Here is a 15,335-nt window from a genome sequence, read left to right on the forward strand (position 1 = left end):
GCTCCACTTCAGCCCTCCTGTTCAAGCTCTGCAGTGAGGAACGTGCTTGAGCACTTCCCCACGTCACACTTTCAGCAAATGGAAGAGGAGAAGTGGGAGGAAAAAAATCATCACGTTTATTTAAGCGATAGGAATGGAGGTGCAGAGTAATTAAAGATGAGCTTTTCAAGGGATAAAATGTTTCTGAAAGGCAAGACTGCTGGAAACGCCAGCTCAGGTCTCTTGGATTAGACTGACGGTGAGGAATAAAACATTCTTGGACAGATTTCTCTAAATCCCCTACAGCTCATCACCACGCATCCGCAGCCCTTGGCCAATGTGTCCCCTATGACTGCTGGGCGCCGAGCCGCCTGTCGGTGCTAAGCTTCCTTCCAAAGAACGCTGTCATTCTGCACCCTTCAGAATGAGAGCCACGTGCAAGTAAACAAAAATCAACCAAAAATCTGCCAATGGAATGAAAACGCCTTGTTTTGCTCTTTCAAGAAGACAGGTAAACTCCGTGTTAATCCCTGCTTCGAGCAAGCATAATGCTTTTGCATCCAAATAAATGGTGGCATCTAGGAGTACAGTTCTACTACATTAGTGCAACGATGTGTGTGACCCAAAATAAGAACACGAGGACCAGGAGGCTGCTCTCCAAAGCAGCTGGGTGTACATATCTTTGAAATGGTTATTAAGTTCATTTAAGTACCAAATTAAGCAAAGAGTGGGAGGAACGACTGATGAAACTATAATCTCCTGATCCGAGTTTAACCTTGGCTGGCGGCACTGCTTGGTTTTTTAGGCTTATTTTTAATTTAATAATGCTATGATGATTTATTTCATTGTTACGGCCTATTTCACAAAAGCACAAAAAAGAAACTACTGTATATAAAGCAAATGCTCCCTCGCAGTTAAAAATGAACCCATTTTACTAGGCGTGCAGGAATTTCTTGACTAAGCTAACTATAAATCAGCAAGAGAAGCAAGCAGACTCACTGGAAAGAAAGCAGTCATGCTGCATTGTCTTTCTGCAAGGCTATTTCTTGCTAAAATGGAAAGCGTGCCCCTACTGTAAAGCCCTGCAGACTAATACGGCTGCAGAGCTCCTTGGTTTACAGCACTTTAGAAGTATTTTACCTGATCACTGCTTCACGTCCCAGACACAAAGAGGCCGTCAGCCCTGTGCCACAGCCCAGCAGAACTACTAATCCTTTATTATACTTGTCTTCATGAACACTCAAGCGGGTTTCCTTGGCAATACCTAAGTGTGCCCGTCCCAAAATCAGCTGGAACGATCAACTGTGGCTAGCAGCAAGCCAGCCATCTGCTTCCCCCATCTCTCGTTTCTGTTCCAACAGTAACTGGAATCTCTCCTTTCCCTCCACTTTCCACTTTATTTTTAGCTCATCCTTCACTCGGAGCTCAATTCCCCATCAGTAAGTCATACTGCATATTGTGAGCTTCTCTTTCCTTACAACCACAATTTCTCCCAGCAGCAATATCACAGCGGAAACATTGCATTTGTTGACCAGTGGCCAGAGAGCTTTACAACACAAAGAGAACAGAATAGCACTTAGAAATGACAGACACAGATCCAGAAACTCACTCAAAATCACCAAACACCTTGATCTGAAAACAAAATATATATATATATATTTTTCCTATAGGAAACAGCGATCATGCTCATGATTGTCCACATTTAAGTGCAAATGCCTACAGACAAATGGCAAGGACAAAGTGCTCATGAAGCTTCTCTCTTCTCTGCACTTTCAGCCTGTGTCTGAGGTGATGCCCACACAGCTGCCAACAGAACCAAAAAGACAAGATTAAACCCTGGGTTGACGGTACACTGTTTAGCAAACATTAGTGTCTCCTTCCTTTACCAAAGCAAAGCGAAGGAAATGCAATAACACATCCCAAATCACTGTGAATGTTGCAGCTGTACCAAGAAGAGAAGTTCTCACGGGAACTGCTCTGGGTCACCGCATGCTCCTTTTTAAACCAAATTCAAGCAGACATAATTAACACTACTGTAATGGCACCACTCAGTTATGGACAGCCACTGATCCCTTCTCAGTAAGAGTGGTCTGTAACACACCTGTCTCACTGCAGTGTCACCCTCCTGAAGAGCCTTGTATCAAATCCCGTCATCTCTCTCCCAGAGCAAGCAGCCCACTGACGAAGCATGGGGGAACCTTCCCAATCCCATACAAAAACATAAAACCTGCACCCCCTTAGCATCAGCCTTTTGCCCTGCTTCCATCTGGCCCCAAACGCCCTTGTCGCATCCAATGGCCAAGTTCCAGCCCCACTGGGGGCTGCTGCTGGTTTCAACATGCTGAGCAGCCCTTACCCTGCAACTCCCCAACCCTTCCATTATTCCAACTGCAGAAGGTTCACCCAGTGAGGAATTTCAGCCACTGCTTCTTGGCTCCCCGCCTTAGCAGACTTGCCATGCTTACTGAGAGATTCTTGTCATTACAATAGGAGAAAGAAAAGGAAAAAAAAGAATTCCCCCTAAAAAAAAAAAGAAGCCAGAAACACTAAATCACATGGTTGTTAAATCCCACGTGGAAACTGCTTGTGGAAAAGCTGTGGAAGCCTGGCAGCTGCTCTATTCTGCAGGGCTGGACTTTGACAAGAAATACGTACGCTAAATCGGGAGCGCCAGAGAAGGCAATTATAAGGTGCACATTTGTGAAAATGATTGATGGCTTTTCTAATTGCCAAAAAAAATAGAGCAGTGTCGGTTGAGGTGGTGATGGTAACAGAATGGACCACTGCCTCTGCTGACATCAATCCAGTACTTAGAAGAAGGAAAGAGCTCTTTTAAAACACTCCCAAGCAGTGACTTTGGGAAGAATTCACTAAGAGTGGCAAACCTGAAACAAACAGCCTTCCTGTCTCCAAGGAGCAAGGAACCTCTCTGCAGGCTGAGCTGGCCATCAAGATGCCCATCACGAGGGGAAGGAAACCTCTTCCTCCAGCACTGAAGTCCCATCAGCCCAACCCACCATTCAGACAGACGGCACTCAATTGTGATCACAGCACTTTGAGGTCTCCAGGCACCACGCGAAGGTACTGACAGCTGTTTGCTTAAGTACTCCATGTCTTTTTCTTCTCCTTTTTTTTTTCAGAAGGGAAATCAGAAAGATAGAAAGGATAAGGAAAGAACGACACGCTCCGCTGGTGTTCAAGAAGTGATGCTTTGCTATTGGTTGGTGCTCCAGGCTGTGCTAACGGAGTCCACACCACACTACCGCTGCCGTCTCCAAGCTTGTAACTTTGAGGAACGCACTAAATGGGTGAGGATGGGCTGCAGGGCTGCCATCCCAGGGAAGAGAAGCCCAGCGCACAGCTCTACCTCCGGACATCACATTTCTTTGCTTCAATTCCCCAAAATTAAAAATTAAAAATAAAAAAATAAAGGTGAGTTCACCCAGGTATTAATCAGAGCAAAGAAGCGAATGCTCATCAGATCATGTTAAGAGCACCTCGAGCCTGACTGCTCATTAGTAAATACCTGCTCATCTTCTAAGGAGCACAGCGGCTCCTACAAGGCAATTAGGATCTGAGAAAGGTGTTCATTAAGCACCAAGATGCCCAGCACAGATAAAACAGGCTTCCTCAACTGTCATATCAAGGGACAGACTGCAGCTGGAGTGCTAACCGGAGCAAAACCTATTCCTAGCCTCGCATTTCCCTGGAAGAGTCATCTTGGGACTGGAAGCAAAGCAGGTTTTTGACTCAGGGACCCCAAAAAAGCAGGGGCAGCGACAACCCAGGGCCTCATGGAATCCTTTAGGATCAGCACAGCTGATGTTCTTCCTAAAGCTTCTCCAGGTGCTGCTGCTGCACTGAAGGGCCCCACAGCGGGCAGTGTCCCTGCAGGCAGGCAGCTGCCCCATCCTCAGCACAGAGCTGGCTGCAGGCTGTCACTACTTGCAGTAATTTGAAGGTGCTGATGAAAGCTGCATTCTGGAGCCTCAAAACAGCAGCAACACAAACATGTCTGAATGTGTTTTTGTTTCCATATGAATGCAAAACTCATGAGCAGCACCACTGTCTGCCAGGACTAGGACTTCAGACTGGTCTCTGAAGGAACCCAATGTAGGTGCTAACTCTGCCATCACCATACAGAAGGCAAGCAACATCAACACTTTATAGCTCTTCCCCAAAGACCAGGAGGTGACTAGAGGCTGTGTGCCCCATGTCTGTGGGCGGCAGATCAGGGATTCCTACCCCAGGAGCCTCATGCCTCCAGGAACGCAGCAGCTCCTTCTCAAAGCCTGAAACGCTCTTCTTGCTTGGTTTGAAGTTTGCACTTTTTCTGATGTGTCACTTTCTCTGAAAAATGATGGGGATGTGGGGGCTGTGATCTGCAGACAAGCTGTCTCCATCAAAGCTTGGTGTTTAGCAATGATTCCTTCATCCACAGGATGCATGTGCAGGGCCCACAGCAGCGCCTGCTGGAGACCAAACCTGCAGCTAACAGTGCTCACAGAGCTAATAATGCTTCATCTGGGCTTGAATTTTGTAAAACAGATCCTGCTGTGAAAGTGCTGCCTTCAGAGCGAGCAGTGATGGATAGCAGAGAGCTGGCAGCCAGGAGACCCGCCATGCTTGTCTCTGGAGTAACTCCTCTGCTGCCACCAAGTCACTCCCCAGCTGCAGCTCCCATGCCACGTCCACTCCCCTTGCTCCCTGGCTGCCACATCACCAGACCTCCTTCCACATCACCATACCTCTCAAGTTCCTGTGACGCTCATCGTGGCCACACCACCACCCAGGCAGTGGTCGGGGGGATATTGAGATGCCCTTCCTTGGCTTTGTTCACTTGCAGATTTCTACATCTGTACATTTGCAATGGGAACCAAAAAGGAATAAAGGCTGCAGCTGCCCTTGGCCCACACACCAGCACAGAAATTGGGCACTTGCAAATGCCACAGCTGGTCCTAATGCACACTGAGCTGAGGATGCAAGCGTGGGTCCAATGAACAAGACACATTTTAGCCAACGAACGTGTCAAGCCACTGTTCACACCCACGTGTGCATGCTTTACAAGCACTGGGAAAGCAGCTGGAGATTTAAGCTCTAGAAGACTTAATTCAGACTACCAGCACAGTGGTGGTGCTCTGGGCTGGGAGCCTTTCTGCAAACCCCCAGACTCCCAAGCAGAGGCAGCTGGGAGCTCGCTGGCATCAGATCCTTCTTGCTCCAACTGATGGATATGATAATAAGGATCTATTTTTCCTTTAATTTAAACTATGCTTATTTACGTTTCACCGACTGAAAGGGACAGTGAGTTAAAGTGCACATGAAAGAAAATCACAGCCTTCAGCACTTGCTCTCAAACACTCTTTTAAGTCTCGTCTGCTGAAGGGCTGCTGTGTTTTGTCATGAGCACAACTGCCTCCATCATCGCCCCTTGTTTTGAATACCCGCCTCAGAAGTCATTAAAAACTTCCTGCTTAATGAGAATAGATTGGTTTTAGCCAATAAATCACTTAAATGCCATCTGCTAAAGAAGAAAGAAATCCGAAGAGCCAAATTCCCCCAACTCCTTTCTGCATATTTTTGCCCTCGCTTTCAGATTTAGAGAGAAAAGCCACTGCTGTAATCCAGCAGCAGCCTTCTCCTATGGGAGTGTGAACAGACCACAGAAAAGGCTCTGCTTGGCTCCGACTTGCAAAACCACTTCATGGACTACTTTGAAACAGTTCAGCCAGCGGGAGAGAAGCTGTGTGTGTTGTTGTTGCCCCAGATTGTTTTGTTTTTATTCATAAGATTATTTCAGTGAAAGCAGGCTGACTGAGGCTTAATTTTACTAGCAATTGTTAAATAATTCAATACCCATCTTTTCTGTCTCTTTAATGCCTCCGAAAAATCAAAACCCTTCACAAATTAAAGGCCAAATCCTGTTTATTCTTCCCTTTTCTAAAGCAACTGACATCAATAAAGGCTGTTTTTGTGACAGGGGCTCAGATTAAAAGTTCTGTTCGTGCATCTAGTTAGTTAGTTTTAAATCAGGAGCATGCTTTTTTTTTCCCCCCCTTCCTTTTAATCTAAATACTTCTCTTATGTAAAGCTTTAAGAACACAAAGGCAAATTTCTCCAGCATGACCAACCTGCTTTCTTCATGGAAATGCCTTACGTTTTGTGACCCTCTCAGGAGGCAGAATGTTTGCACCCTGTTTGCTTCCTGCAGGGACGATCCAGGCTGTCCCTGACCCCGCTTTGGGAAAAATTCCTGCTGATGTGCTAAGCCCCACCTGCACTCCTACTGCAGTTTAGCATGGAGAGGTGGTTTCAACGCAAAGCACACCCAGGTCATGCTGCACTGAGCTGGTCTGGAGGCTCAGAACCAGCTGGAAGGAGGGCTCTTCCATGCCAGGAGATGCATAGCTTCTCTGGAGCAGCTGCTTTGCCCCTCCCAGCACCCAAATTCCCTCCCTGTGCTCCAGAACGAGCTGCCTACAGGTTCTCAAATGCTGCCTTCTGATGGTTACTCGGCCAAGCCGACCAAGCATGAGCCCTCTCACTGCACAGAGTTGCACACCGGCATCTACAATAGCATCAATCAGGATGCTCAGAGGCTGCAGAAACATCAGAATCATGGAATCACTAAGGTTGGAAAAGACCTCTAAGATCATCCAGTCCAACTGTCCACCTACCACCAACACTGCCCACATCCCTCAGTGCCACATCTCCGCAGTTCTGGAACACCTGCAGGGATGGTGATTCCACCACCTCCCCCCATCCTTTCCTCCAGCGTTAAGAACAATCACACAGCTTGCAGAGCCCCAAGCCCTGGTCTTTGGCAGAAACCTCACCACCCATTTCAGTGAGTCAAGCCAGCTCCTCACTGCAGCCAATGTATGCGATCACAAGGACAGTTCTTGAGAAATTAAAAACCATTCTGATGCAGCACAGGCAGAGCTGGTCAGCACACGGGCTGCTGCAAACCACCCACATATGCTAAAATCCCAGGTGCACCCTCAGCAAAAGCTTTATAGTCTTTCAGGCAGCAACTTAAGTCTGTTCGTCTTGTAAAACCTGACACTATGACAAATCATTAGGCGCCCATCTTTTACGCTTTGCACTAAATTATGTAAGGTTCAAAATGACCAGAGTCAGAGAATTCATCACAAAATGGCACGACGGGTTTCTCACACCGTGGGGAATCCCTGTGAAGTTTGAGGGCTGAAAATCAGTGCTCTGCTGACAGTCACTTATAGTGCAGTGAGTCGGGGTGTAACTCTCCCTAATGCATCCCCAGTCAGAATCTGGAATATCAACGAGACTTTGCATCTAAAAGCAAATCCACACTCATAGGACTAAAAAGCTTCCTGCAGAACTACTTTCTGAAGCCAGTAAAGCACTTGACAGTTGTAATTTAATCCAGAGATGGATGACAGAGTTTATTGAGATGAGGATTCTGACCTAAGCCTTCCCCCTCCCGGAACACAGGTCTAAATAAGATTGCCCCAAATTAAATACTGATGAAAAAAATCCCCTTCTTTCTTCTGTTGGGCTGCTCACAAGTTGTCACCAGAGGCCTCTGTGCTGACCTGTGTCAGTCAGGAGTGACCTTAATTTTATGAGTGATGTACCTGGATGCACGAGGCTCCAGCAACCACAGCACAGACAGCATGGGTTTGATTTACAGACGTTTACATGGAAAGATGCTTGCTCCTGCTCTCTGCCCAGAAGCACACACAGAGCTTGCCTTTGTAGCACAGTCATGATAATCCCCTATTGGTCTAAGGTTTGGACCAACAACCACTGAGATCCTGGGGATTTTTGCTGTAAGGGTGACAGTAGTGTGCAACTGCAGCAAGCATAGGGTGTGAGGGGATCAGCATTTGAGTGGTCAGTGCAGAACTGCTTTGAGCTGCTTATGAAAAGGGGCTTTAGAGACAGACAGCTCATCAGTACCGTGATTTCATCTTTGTGTTTGATTTACTCTTTATATAAGGCCATTAAAGAGCTCCCTGAGTGCTCTGCAGCTGTTGTGATGCTCGTACACACCCCATCCCTCTAAGCACATACCTGCACATAAGCATCTTCTCATACACACCTGGTGAGGCTTCCAAATGCAAGTTACCATTACCAACAATGTCTGCTTATGGAAATCAGCTCTCCCTTTGACTTCCAAAGCAGCTAAACCAGAAGACTGAGAACATCTTACACCTGCCTTCACACAGCAGCGGGGACCTTCCTGCAGTTTGGAGATGCTAGTGAGCGCCAGGAAGGGCTAATTTTAAACAGCAGTCACCATTTCATACAAACACCTTCTTCAAAAACAAAAACCCAAGGAATAATCCTTGAAATTCTGCCCAGCTCTCACAGCAGCACCTACATTTAACAGCTCACCACAACTCCTGGATGCTTTCTCATAAGACTGCCAGGCTGAGGGCTCAGATGCTGGTGAAAGTTCTTTACAGAGAGAGTGGTGAGGTGCTGGCACAGCTGCCCAGGGAGGCTGTGGATGCTCCCTCCCTGGAGGTGCTCATGCCCAGGTTGGATGGGACCCTGGGCAACCTGGACTAGTACCACATCTGAAGGTTGGTGGCTCTGCCTGTGGCAGGGGGGTTGGAACTTGATGATCCTTGGGGTCCCTTCCAACCCAAGCTACTCTACGATCCTATGAGAACATTTCTAAGTTTTAGCAAGGCTGTGTACAGCTATCTGCTGAGGGCTGTGCACACTGCTGTGCGATGCTCATCCCTGCAGAGGTGCGGATGCACTGCAGGAATAAACTGTCCTAAACAAAGGTTCACCTGCATCATTCTGCACGGTGGGTATTCCTGAGAACAATTTTACTTCTGTGGCTCTTTAGAGGTTGGAGCATAGTCTGTGTGCTCAAGAGCTGCAGCAGCTGTCTGGAAAAGGTCTGAATGGATAAAGAGGAAAGAAGATATCAATTAATTAAAGAAAACAGTGAGTGTTTGTGCTTGTGAAAGCCATCTTGGCATGGTGGCTGCTGGAAGCACTAAGGACACACCTAGCAGTTTCCAAATGTATATGTAATAAATACAGTAATAGCAAAAACACCACCACCACAAACCCCTACAGCCTTACAGCAAGCAAAACACACCTTGACAAGAGTGGGAGATCTCAGCATTATTTGCAGTTTGTGACAGAGGTGACAGTTTATAATAAACACCACGAGCATTTTGCTGAGCAGCAGAATTAGGCACCTTCTCTCCACTTGCATGTCATATTCAATAAGCCAAAACCCCACAGTTTTTTCCCATCTCAACCTCAGCATCATTTACACAGCCACGACGAGAGTTCTCTCTTTCCTAAGTACATTGCAAAGCAAACCCATTAGCATTTGAGGCTGAGATAACAGGTAATTGGGTGGGTTAATTCAAATTATTTTCATCATTAGGAAAAAAAAAAAAAAAACCAACAAAAAACACCACTCAAAATCACCAGCTTTTTTGTTCTTTTACAATCCATAACTCCCAAAACCAATTTCCTCCTCACAGTGATCTTAATACTAATTAAATGAGCTTTTGTCTTCCAACACCACTGAAGATGAAGTACCACATAAAACAGCTGCAGCAAAACCCCATCCAAAGCCCAATTTAACCTGCTTGCTGCTTCCCAGCTGGACTCTGCGTGCCTGCAAACACACATCTGTCATCTCTGAAGCCACCCGAGGACTCCTTCAGTCCCAGCACATTAGGGGGCTTGCTAGCTAACAGAGCCATTCAGCACTGCTTTTACCTCTCATACTGAGCCAGTCCACCGGGCAAGTGCAGAAAACACAAAGAGAAAGTCAGCAAATGCATTATACTCTATTCATAATGCTCTCAATGGACCCACCAACCAAGCAACCAAGATCACGTGCACTGCTGCCGGTAGAAAAGTGGGATGACCCTGATTTCTATGCTCAGGTATGTCCTCGTCCTTAAGTTCGGTCAGAAGCTCTATCTGCTTACTTGGCCTCTTGAAGAAACAAAGATGCAAGAGTGCCTTTAACTGTCTTCCTGAATCAGACCCCAGAGCCACTGAGGTGTCACATCTGTAATTATAAATCATGAGTCTTGCATCTGGAGTGCAATCAGCAACTCCAGGCAGAAATCTCACAGATATCAGCAATTTCTCCAAAGCTGCTTTCTGACAAAACCTGACGCAGCACAACGAAATGAGTCAGGCAGAAGGAACCAGCAGTGCTGCAGCAGCAGGAAGGCTCCTTACTGAGAAGCCCCCCAAAATCACAGGCCGCCAGGTGGGAGATGGAGCTTTCCTGGAGAGCACTGAAGGCAGCTCCCACCCTGCTGTTCCCAGATCAGGTCAGCAGCACACCATTTCATGGCGTTTCCAAAGACCTGGTTGGGAGAGGACGTGGAAAGCATCAGCTTTCTTCTGTTTTCCCTTGATGAACAGGGTTTCTGGGCTGGCAGTAAACACTGCTCAAGGTGTATCATTAATAATAAAGGACTGCATCAGTACAGGTTAGGAGAATACCTGCCGGAGAGGAGCTCTGCAGATAAGGATCTGGGTGCTCTGGTGGACAGCAGGTTGGCCGTGAGCCAGCAGTGTGCCCTTGTGGCCAGGAAGGCCAATGGTGTCCTGGGGTGCAATAAACTGAGCATGGCCAGCAGGCCGTGGGAGGTGATCCTCCCCTCCCCCCTCTGCTCTGCCCTGGGGAGGCCACCTTTAGAATACTGTGTCCATTTCTGCGCTCCCCGGCTCAAAAAAGTCAGGACCAGAAGGAGTCCAGCAGAGGGCCACAAAGATGATAAAGGGCCCGGAGAACCTCCCATGTGAGGAAAGGCTGAGTAACCTGGGTCTGCTCAGCCTGGGTAACAGAAGACTGAGAGGGAATCTGACAAATGTTTCCCAGTATCTGAAGGGAGGTGGGAGGCAAATGGATGAGGCCAGGCTCTTCTCGGTGGTGTGCAGCAATTGGATGAGGAGCGATGGCCTAAAACTTCAACGTAGGAAGTTCCATCCAAACATGTGAAAGAACTTCTTTATGGTGAGGTGACAGAGCTCTGGAACAGGCTGCCCAGTGAAGTGGTGGAGTCTCCTTCTATGGAGATATTCAAGTCCCATCTGGATACCTACCTGTGCGACCTGCTGTAGGGTACCTGCTATAGCAGGGGGGTTGGACGTGATGGCCTCCTGAGGTCCCTTCCAATCTATGCTATTCTGTGATTCCATATACACACATTAACACCGTCTGAACGAGCAAATTCAACTGTCTTGATGGAAGCTTATGCTGATGCAGATAAGGATCTACATGATGACTGCTTAAAGCATCACTTACTGCCTGCCTCTCCTATGAGTGCTAATTTAGATGTGATATGTTATGCCATAATCACAGTTTTATCTTCTGGGCAGGAGCAGACAGAAAAGTCCATAAGCCTGGCAAGGAGGGTCTAGTTGTGAATTGCAACCACAACAGAGTGCTGAGATTGAGGGTCTCCTCATGTATCAGAATTTGAAACGTTAATGGAAAAAAAAAAATAATACAGAAGATGAATTACAGAATCCAGGTATTACACCAGCATACCTCCTAGCCATTAAGAGAGACAGCTTCTTGTGGGAAAATCATTGGATAGAGCACGAACCTGGAACGGGTTTTAGACTGGGCCATATTTTAGATGAGTTTCATGCCATCAGCACTCTTTGCCTGGATAATTATATCTTATGAATCAACCATGAGAGAAAATTGCCTGCCAGTGTGTTCCCACAGCTGTCTGTCTCCAGTCTCCACTGCTGAGGATTTGGTAGGGGCACACTGGAGCCCATGTATTGGGCAGGGGAGTTTCTCTTGATGCTGCCATGATCCCTATGCACCCATCATATAAACCAAAACAAACAAAAGGAATAAACTGCCTTTTTTTTTTTTTCTCCACCCCCACTCTTATCCTAAAAGGTCGCTATAAAGCTAATGTACCTTTGCATATTATCATTGCAGAATTTCCTCTAATCCCATGCATAATTACACGGAGTACCGCACTGGTGTCCCATTCATGCAAACACTGCCATAAAGTGCACAGTTTTCATAGCTCTGGGTGACAAAAAAAATACCCGCAGTCATTTATTCCTGCGGTTGCACGACACGATGCAATGAGACAGTATTTTTTCATCAGCTTTTTGTTGTGGTCACTACCCATTCATCTTTCTCATAACCCTTCCCCCAGTGCACGTTAACAACGTTATTTCAGTGAGTTGCTGAATTATTCAGCATCACCGCAAGGCTGTCGGCTCTGTTACAGAAGTGGTTCCTTGGAGGCACTGCCCTCTGACAGCCCCTGTGCCCATCCTGCACACCCCACACCTGAGGCAGCAGTGCCCACGTTACACTTCAGGTATTTGGGGGCTGTCAAGAGGAAATATTTGACCTCCATGCACAAAGCAACCCCAACCTAACGCATCGAGCTGCTCTCTCTCCTCCTGCTGTTCTATTTTGCTCAGATGGACTTGTCCCATGCCTGCAGCATGCAGGAAGAACGTTTCAGAGCTGCCAGCCACGCAGAGCTCAGTGTAAGAACAACTTAAAACCTGTTTTTTCAGGGCTTGAAAAAAGATATCTTTGCTTATTCTAACTTTGCCCTGAAAGGAGACGCAGTTTTTATTCAAAATACCCATTGCCTTTATTTCATGAATTCACGCTCAGTTCATTATGCAGCAATAATCACCTCATTCCTTATGATTTCCAAAAACTGAATGCTGTAATTGAAATAAAGCAACTTCGTCACTTGCAGTTAAACATAAGACTGTACAAACCTACACAGTGCCCACAACTCCCAGTGTTTCTGCACACCATGGCCAAATAATACCCTTTTCCAAAGCCAGTCACCCCAGTAAGACCCCTCTCCTAATTGTGTTACAACACAACAGCCTCTCTGAGCACCCAGCCTCTCTAGGCTGGCTTCTCACTTTGTCTTCCCACGTTTTGCCCTATTACACCTCATCTGGCAGGCCGTGCAACGTACCTGATGGGCAGTGAGGGGTCCCCGGCGTCCCACCAGTCCTTGGGGGGGCTGATGTACATGCACCACAGCTCCCAGCTGTACCCGTGGGCTGAGTTCTCGTAACGCTGCACCTCAAAGTTGTCCTGCTTGATGTTGTCTATGGAGGGAAGGATGACTCTTCTTCGGTTTTCCTGAATCCGTGAAAGCACTGGTTCAGCCCTGGGAAAAAGAAACAACGTGCAGGAAGAAATTTAATTTCTCCCCAGTTTGCATGTGGACACTGTTGCCTTCATACAGCTTATATAACTGAGGGTAAGGAAATAAGCATCTCATCACCATTTGGTAAATAGAAGAGAATACTGTGAGCACCTCTTGCTGCCATTTGGAGGAGGCACCAAAGAGATACAGTAGAACCCATCCAGATGGGTTTGGAGAGCCACTGAGCAATCCCACATTGCAACATCCCAGCCTCTGCCCTACTGACCTGCCTTCCCCTACTCTTATCAGCACAGAAATCACATGCAGAGATAACACATTTACACGGCCAGGATTAAAGGCTGTTTCTAAAAGGTGCTGCCAAGCCACCAGGGAGATGTAGCAGGAGGTTGCAGTGCTTGCACTTAGTGGGGTTACCTGTCTGAACACATCCCTTGTGCAGGGCTGTGAGCGGAGACAGGGACAAAGCCCTGCATGTCTGCAGCACTCTCCTGCACCACTGACTGCTCCTGTGAAAATCCATGGGCGAGCCGAGGCCAGCAGCAGAAGCAGAAAACAATTTCCACAAACCAAGGCATTAAACTGTTGAAATGAATGAAAGCTCTGAAAGTGGCCCTTATCTTTTCCCACACAGCCAGCACACTACGTTTTCTCTGGCATGCTTGCTTAAAAAAAAAAACAACCAAACATTGTTAAGCAGTAATTCCACACTCTGAACTTCTTAATTTTCAAAAGTGTCATGTTTTTAAACTGAGCTTTCCTGACACCTTCACTGAGGTAGCAAAGAAATCGGACAAACCATCAACTAAGGGCCGGATATGCAGCATGGTCTGACTCTGCAGGCAGAACAACACAGAGAAGGCACTCAATGACCACCTGGAGACTCCTTCCATAGCAGAACAGCAACAGCAGCAGCTATGCAATGCCAGAGCTGAGTCCTTGCTGCAGAACCACTCCCTCTCCATCCCGTACAAAAGCTATTTCAAGAGTTTAGTAAATTGTAACTTCCTCAGTATACCAATAGAAGCACGTGTGGGGACTTAATGACCTGAAGAGAGGAATGTTTAGCTGGGAATACAGATATCAACATAAGTAATGACTCCTAAATACACTCTTCTGAAGCGCTGCTATTATAAAAGCTCCAATGACTGCACAGAACTCTGCACGGCTGTTGCAGCATTTTTGTAGTGGATGTTTCTTCATGTTCAAATTAGACACAAGTTAGTCTCCTCTACACCTAGTTTCCTAAACGTGGGCCATTTGTTTCCATTGTTTCACGTGGTTGGAGACAAAAACCACTCTCGGTTTCCTTTCACAATCTAGACTCACAGAAACTTCAGCCACTTGAACCCACACGTTTCAGCTCTCTCTGGAAAAGAGTCCTTATGAAACACCTTCTGTTGCTTCTGCGCCTCTGCACTTATTCCTAGCTGCAGAAGAAAACAAATCAATCTAAGGCATCAGCCTCCCCCAGTGGGATCCAGCTGCAAAGGGCAAGAATGTGGGAAATGCTTTCTTTTTCAATCCCCCACTGTCTGGGCTTTTTATTTTTTAAACTTGCAGTTCTTAGGCCTAAGAGAACTAGAAATCAATGTGAAAAACAAACCAGAAGCGAGGGAGAAACAGGGAAACATCAAACAAGGGACTAGGAAATGATGGCAGTAAACAAGAGCAATAATAATTAATGTAAATAAGACCTTCCCCGTGTCACCCCAACGTATCCCATTAGCGTCCGCTCAGCACAGAAGGAAGACAGGATTGATGTCCACGTGGCGATGTTCTCATGCATCCTAACAAAACCAGCTGCCCCACATCAACGTCCCACCACAAGCACACTAAGTGAGACCTGGCCGAGCACCTACCAGCCAGCAGTGAACTCCACGTGGGCATCAAAGAAGCCGGTGACGTGGCCGGTGGCCGCCTTCCAGCCTTCGATGCGCGCTCGGATGAGGCCTTCCCTCTTCTGGTTGCGCACCACCTTCACCAGCCCCGGGTAGCGCTTATTGACGTACTCCTCCAGCGGCGCCTTCAGTTCCTCTGCCAGGAGAAGCACCAGAAACCCACTGAAAAGATGCAAAGCTGTCACCTAACGTAACGCCCTGCACCCTGACACCAGCGCTAGGAAGGATATATGCACCTGAAACCACCTTAGATTGAGTTAATGCTGTTTTGCATTTGTCAAACCTGACGCTGCAC

General features: G+C 47.0%; 1 protein-coding gene across 2 annotated transcripts in view; it reads right to left on the minus strand.

Annotated features, from left to right (window-relative positions):
* Positions 1-15,335, minus strand: part of WBSCR17 (Williams-Beuren syndrome chromosome region 17) — a 186,656-nt gene that overhangs the window by 98,053 nt on the left and 73,268 nt on the right. The window contains exons 4-5 of one of the 2 annotated variants that reach the window (XM_415728.8): positions 15,002-15,176; positions 12,945-13,142 (exon numbers count right to left, since the gene is read on the minus strand). In XM_415728.8, the coding sequence (XP_415728.4) occupies positions 12,945-13,142; positions 15,002-15,176 (373 nt within the window). Of the gene's footprint in view, positions 1-2,864; positions 8,341-12,944; positions 13,143-15,001; positions 15,177-15,335 lie in introns of those variants that run through there. The other variant, XM_040650198.2, reaches the window with a different exon arrangement.

This window comes from Gallus gallus, chromosome 19 (assembly GCF_016699485.2).
Source record: "Gallus gallus isolate bGalGal1 chromosome 19, bGalGal1.mat.broiler.GRCg7b, whole genome shotgun sequence".
NCBI lineage: Eukaryota > Metazoa > Chordata > Aves > Galliformes > Phasianidae > Gallus > Gallus gallus.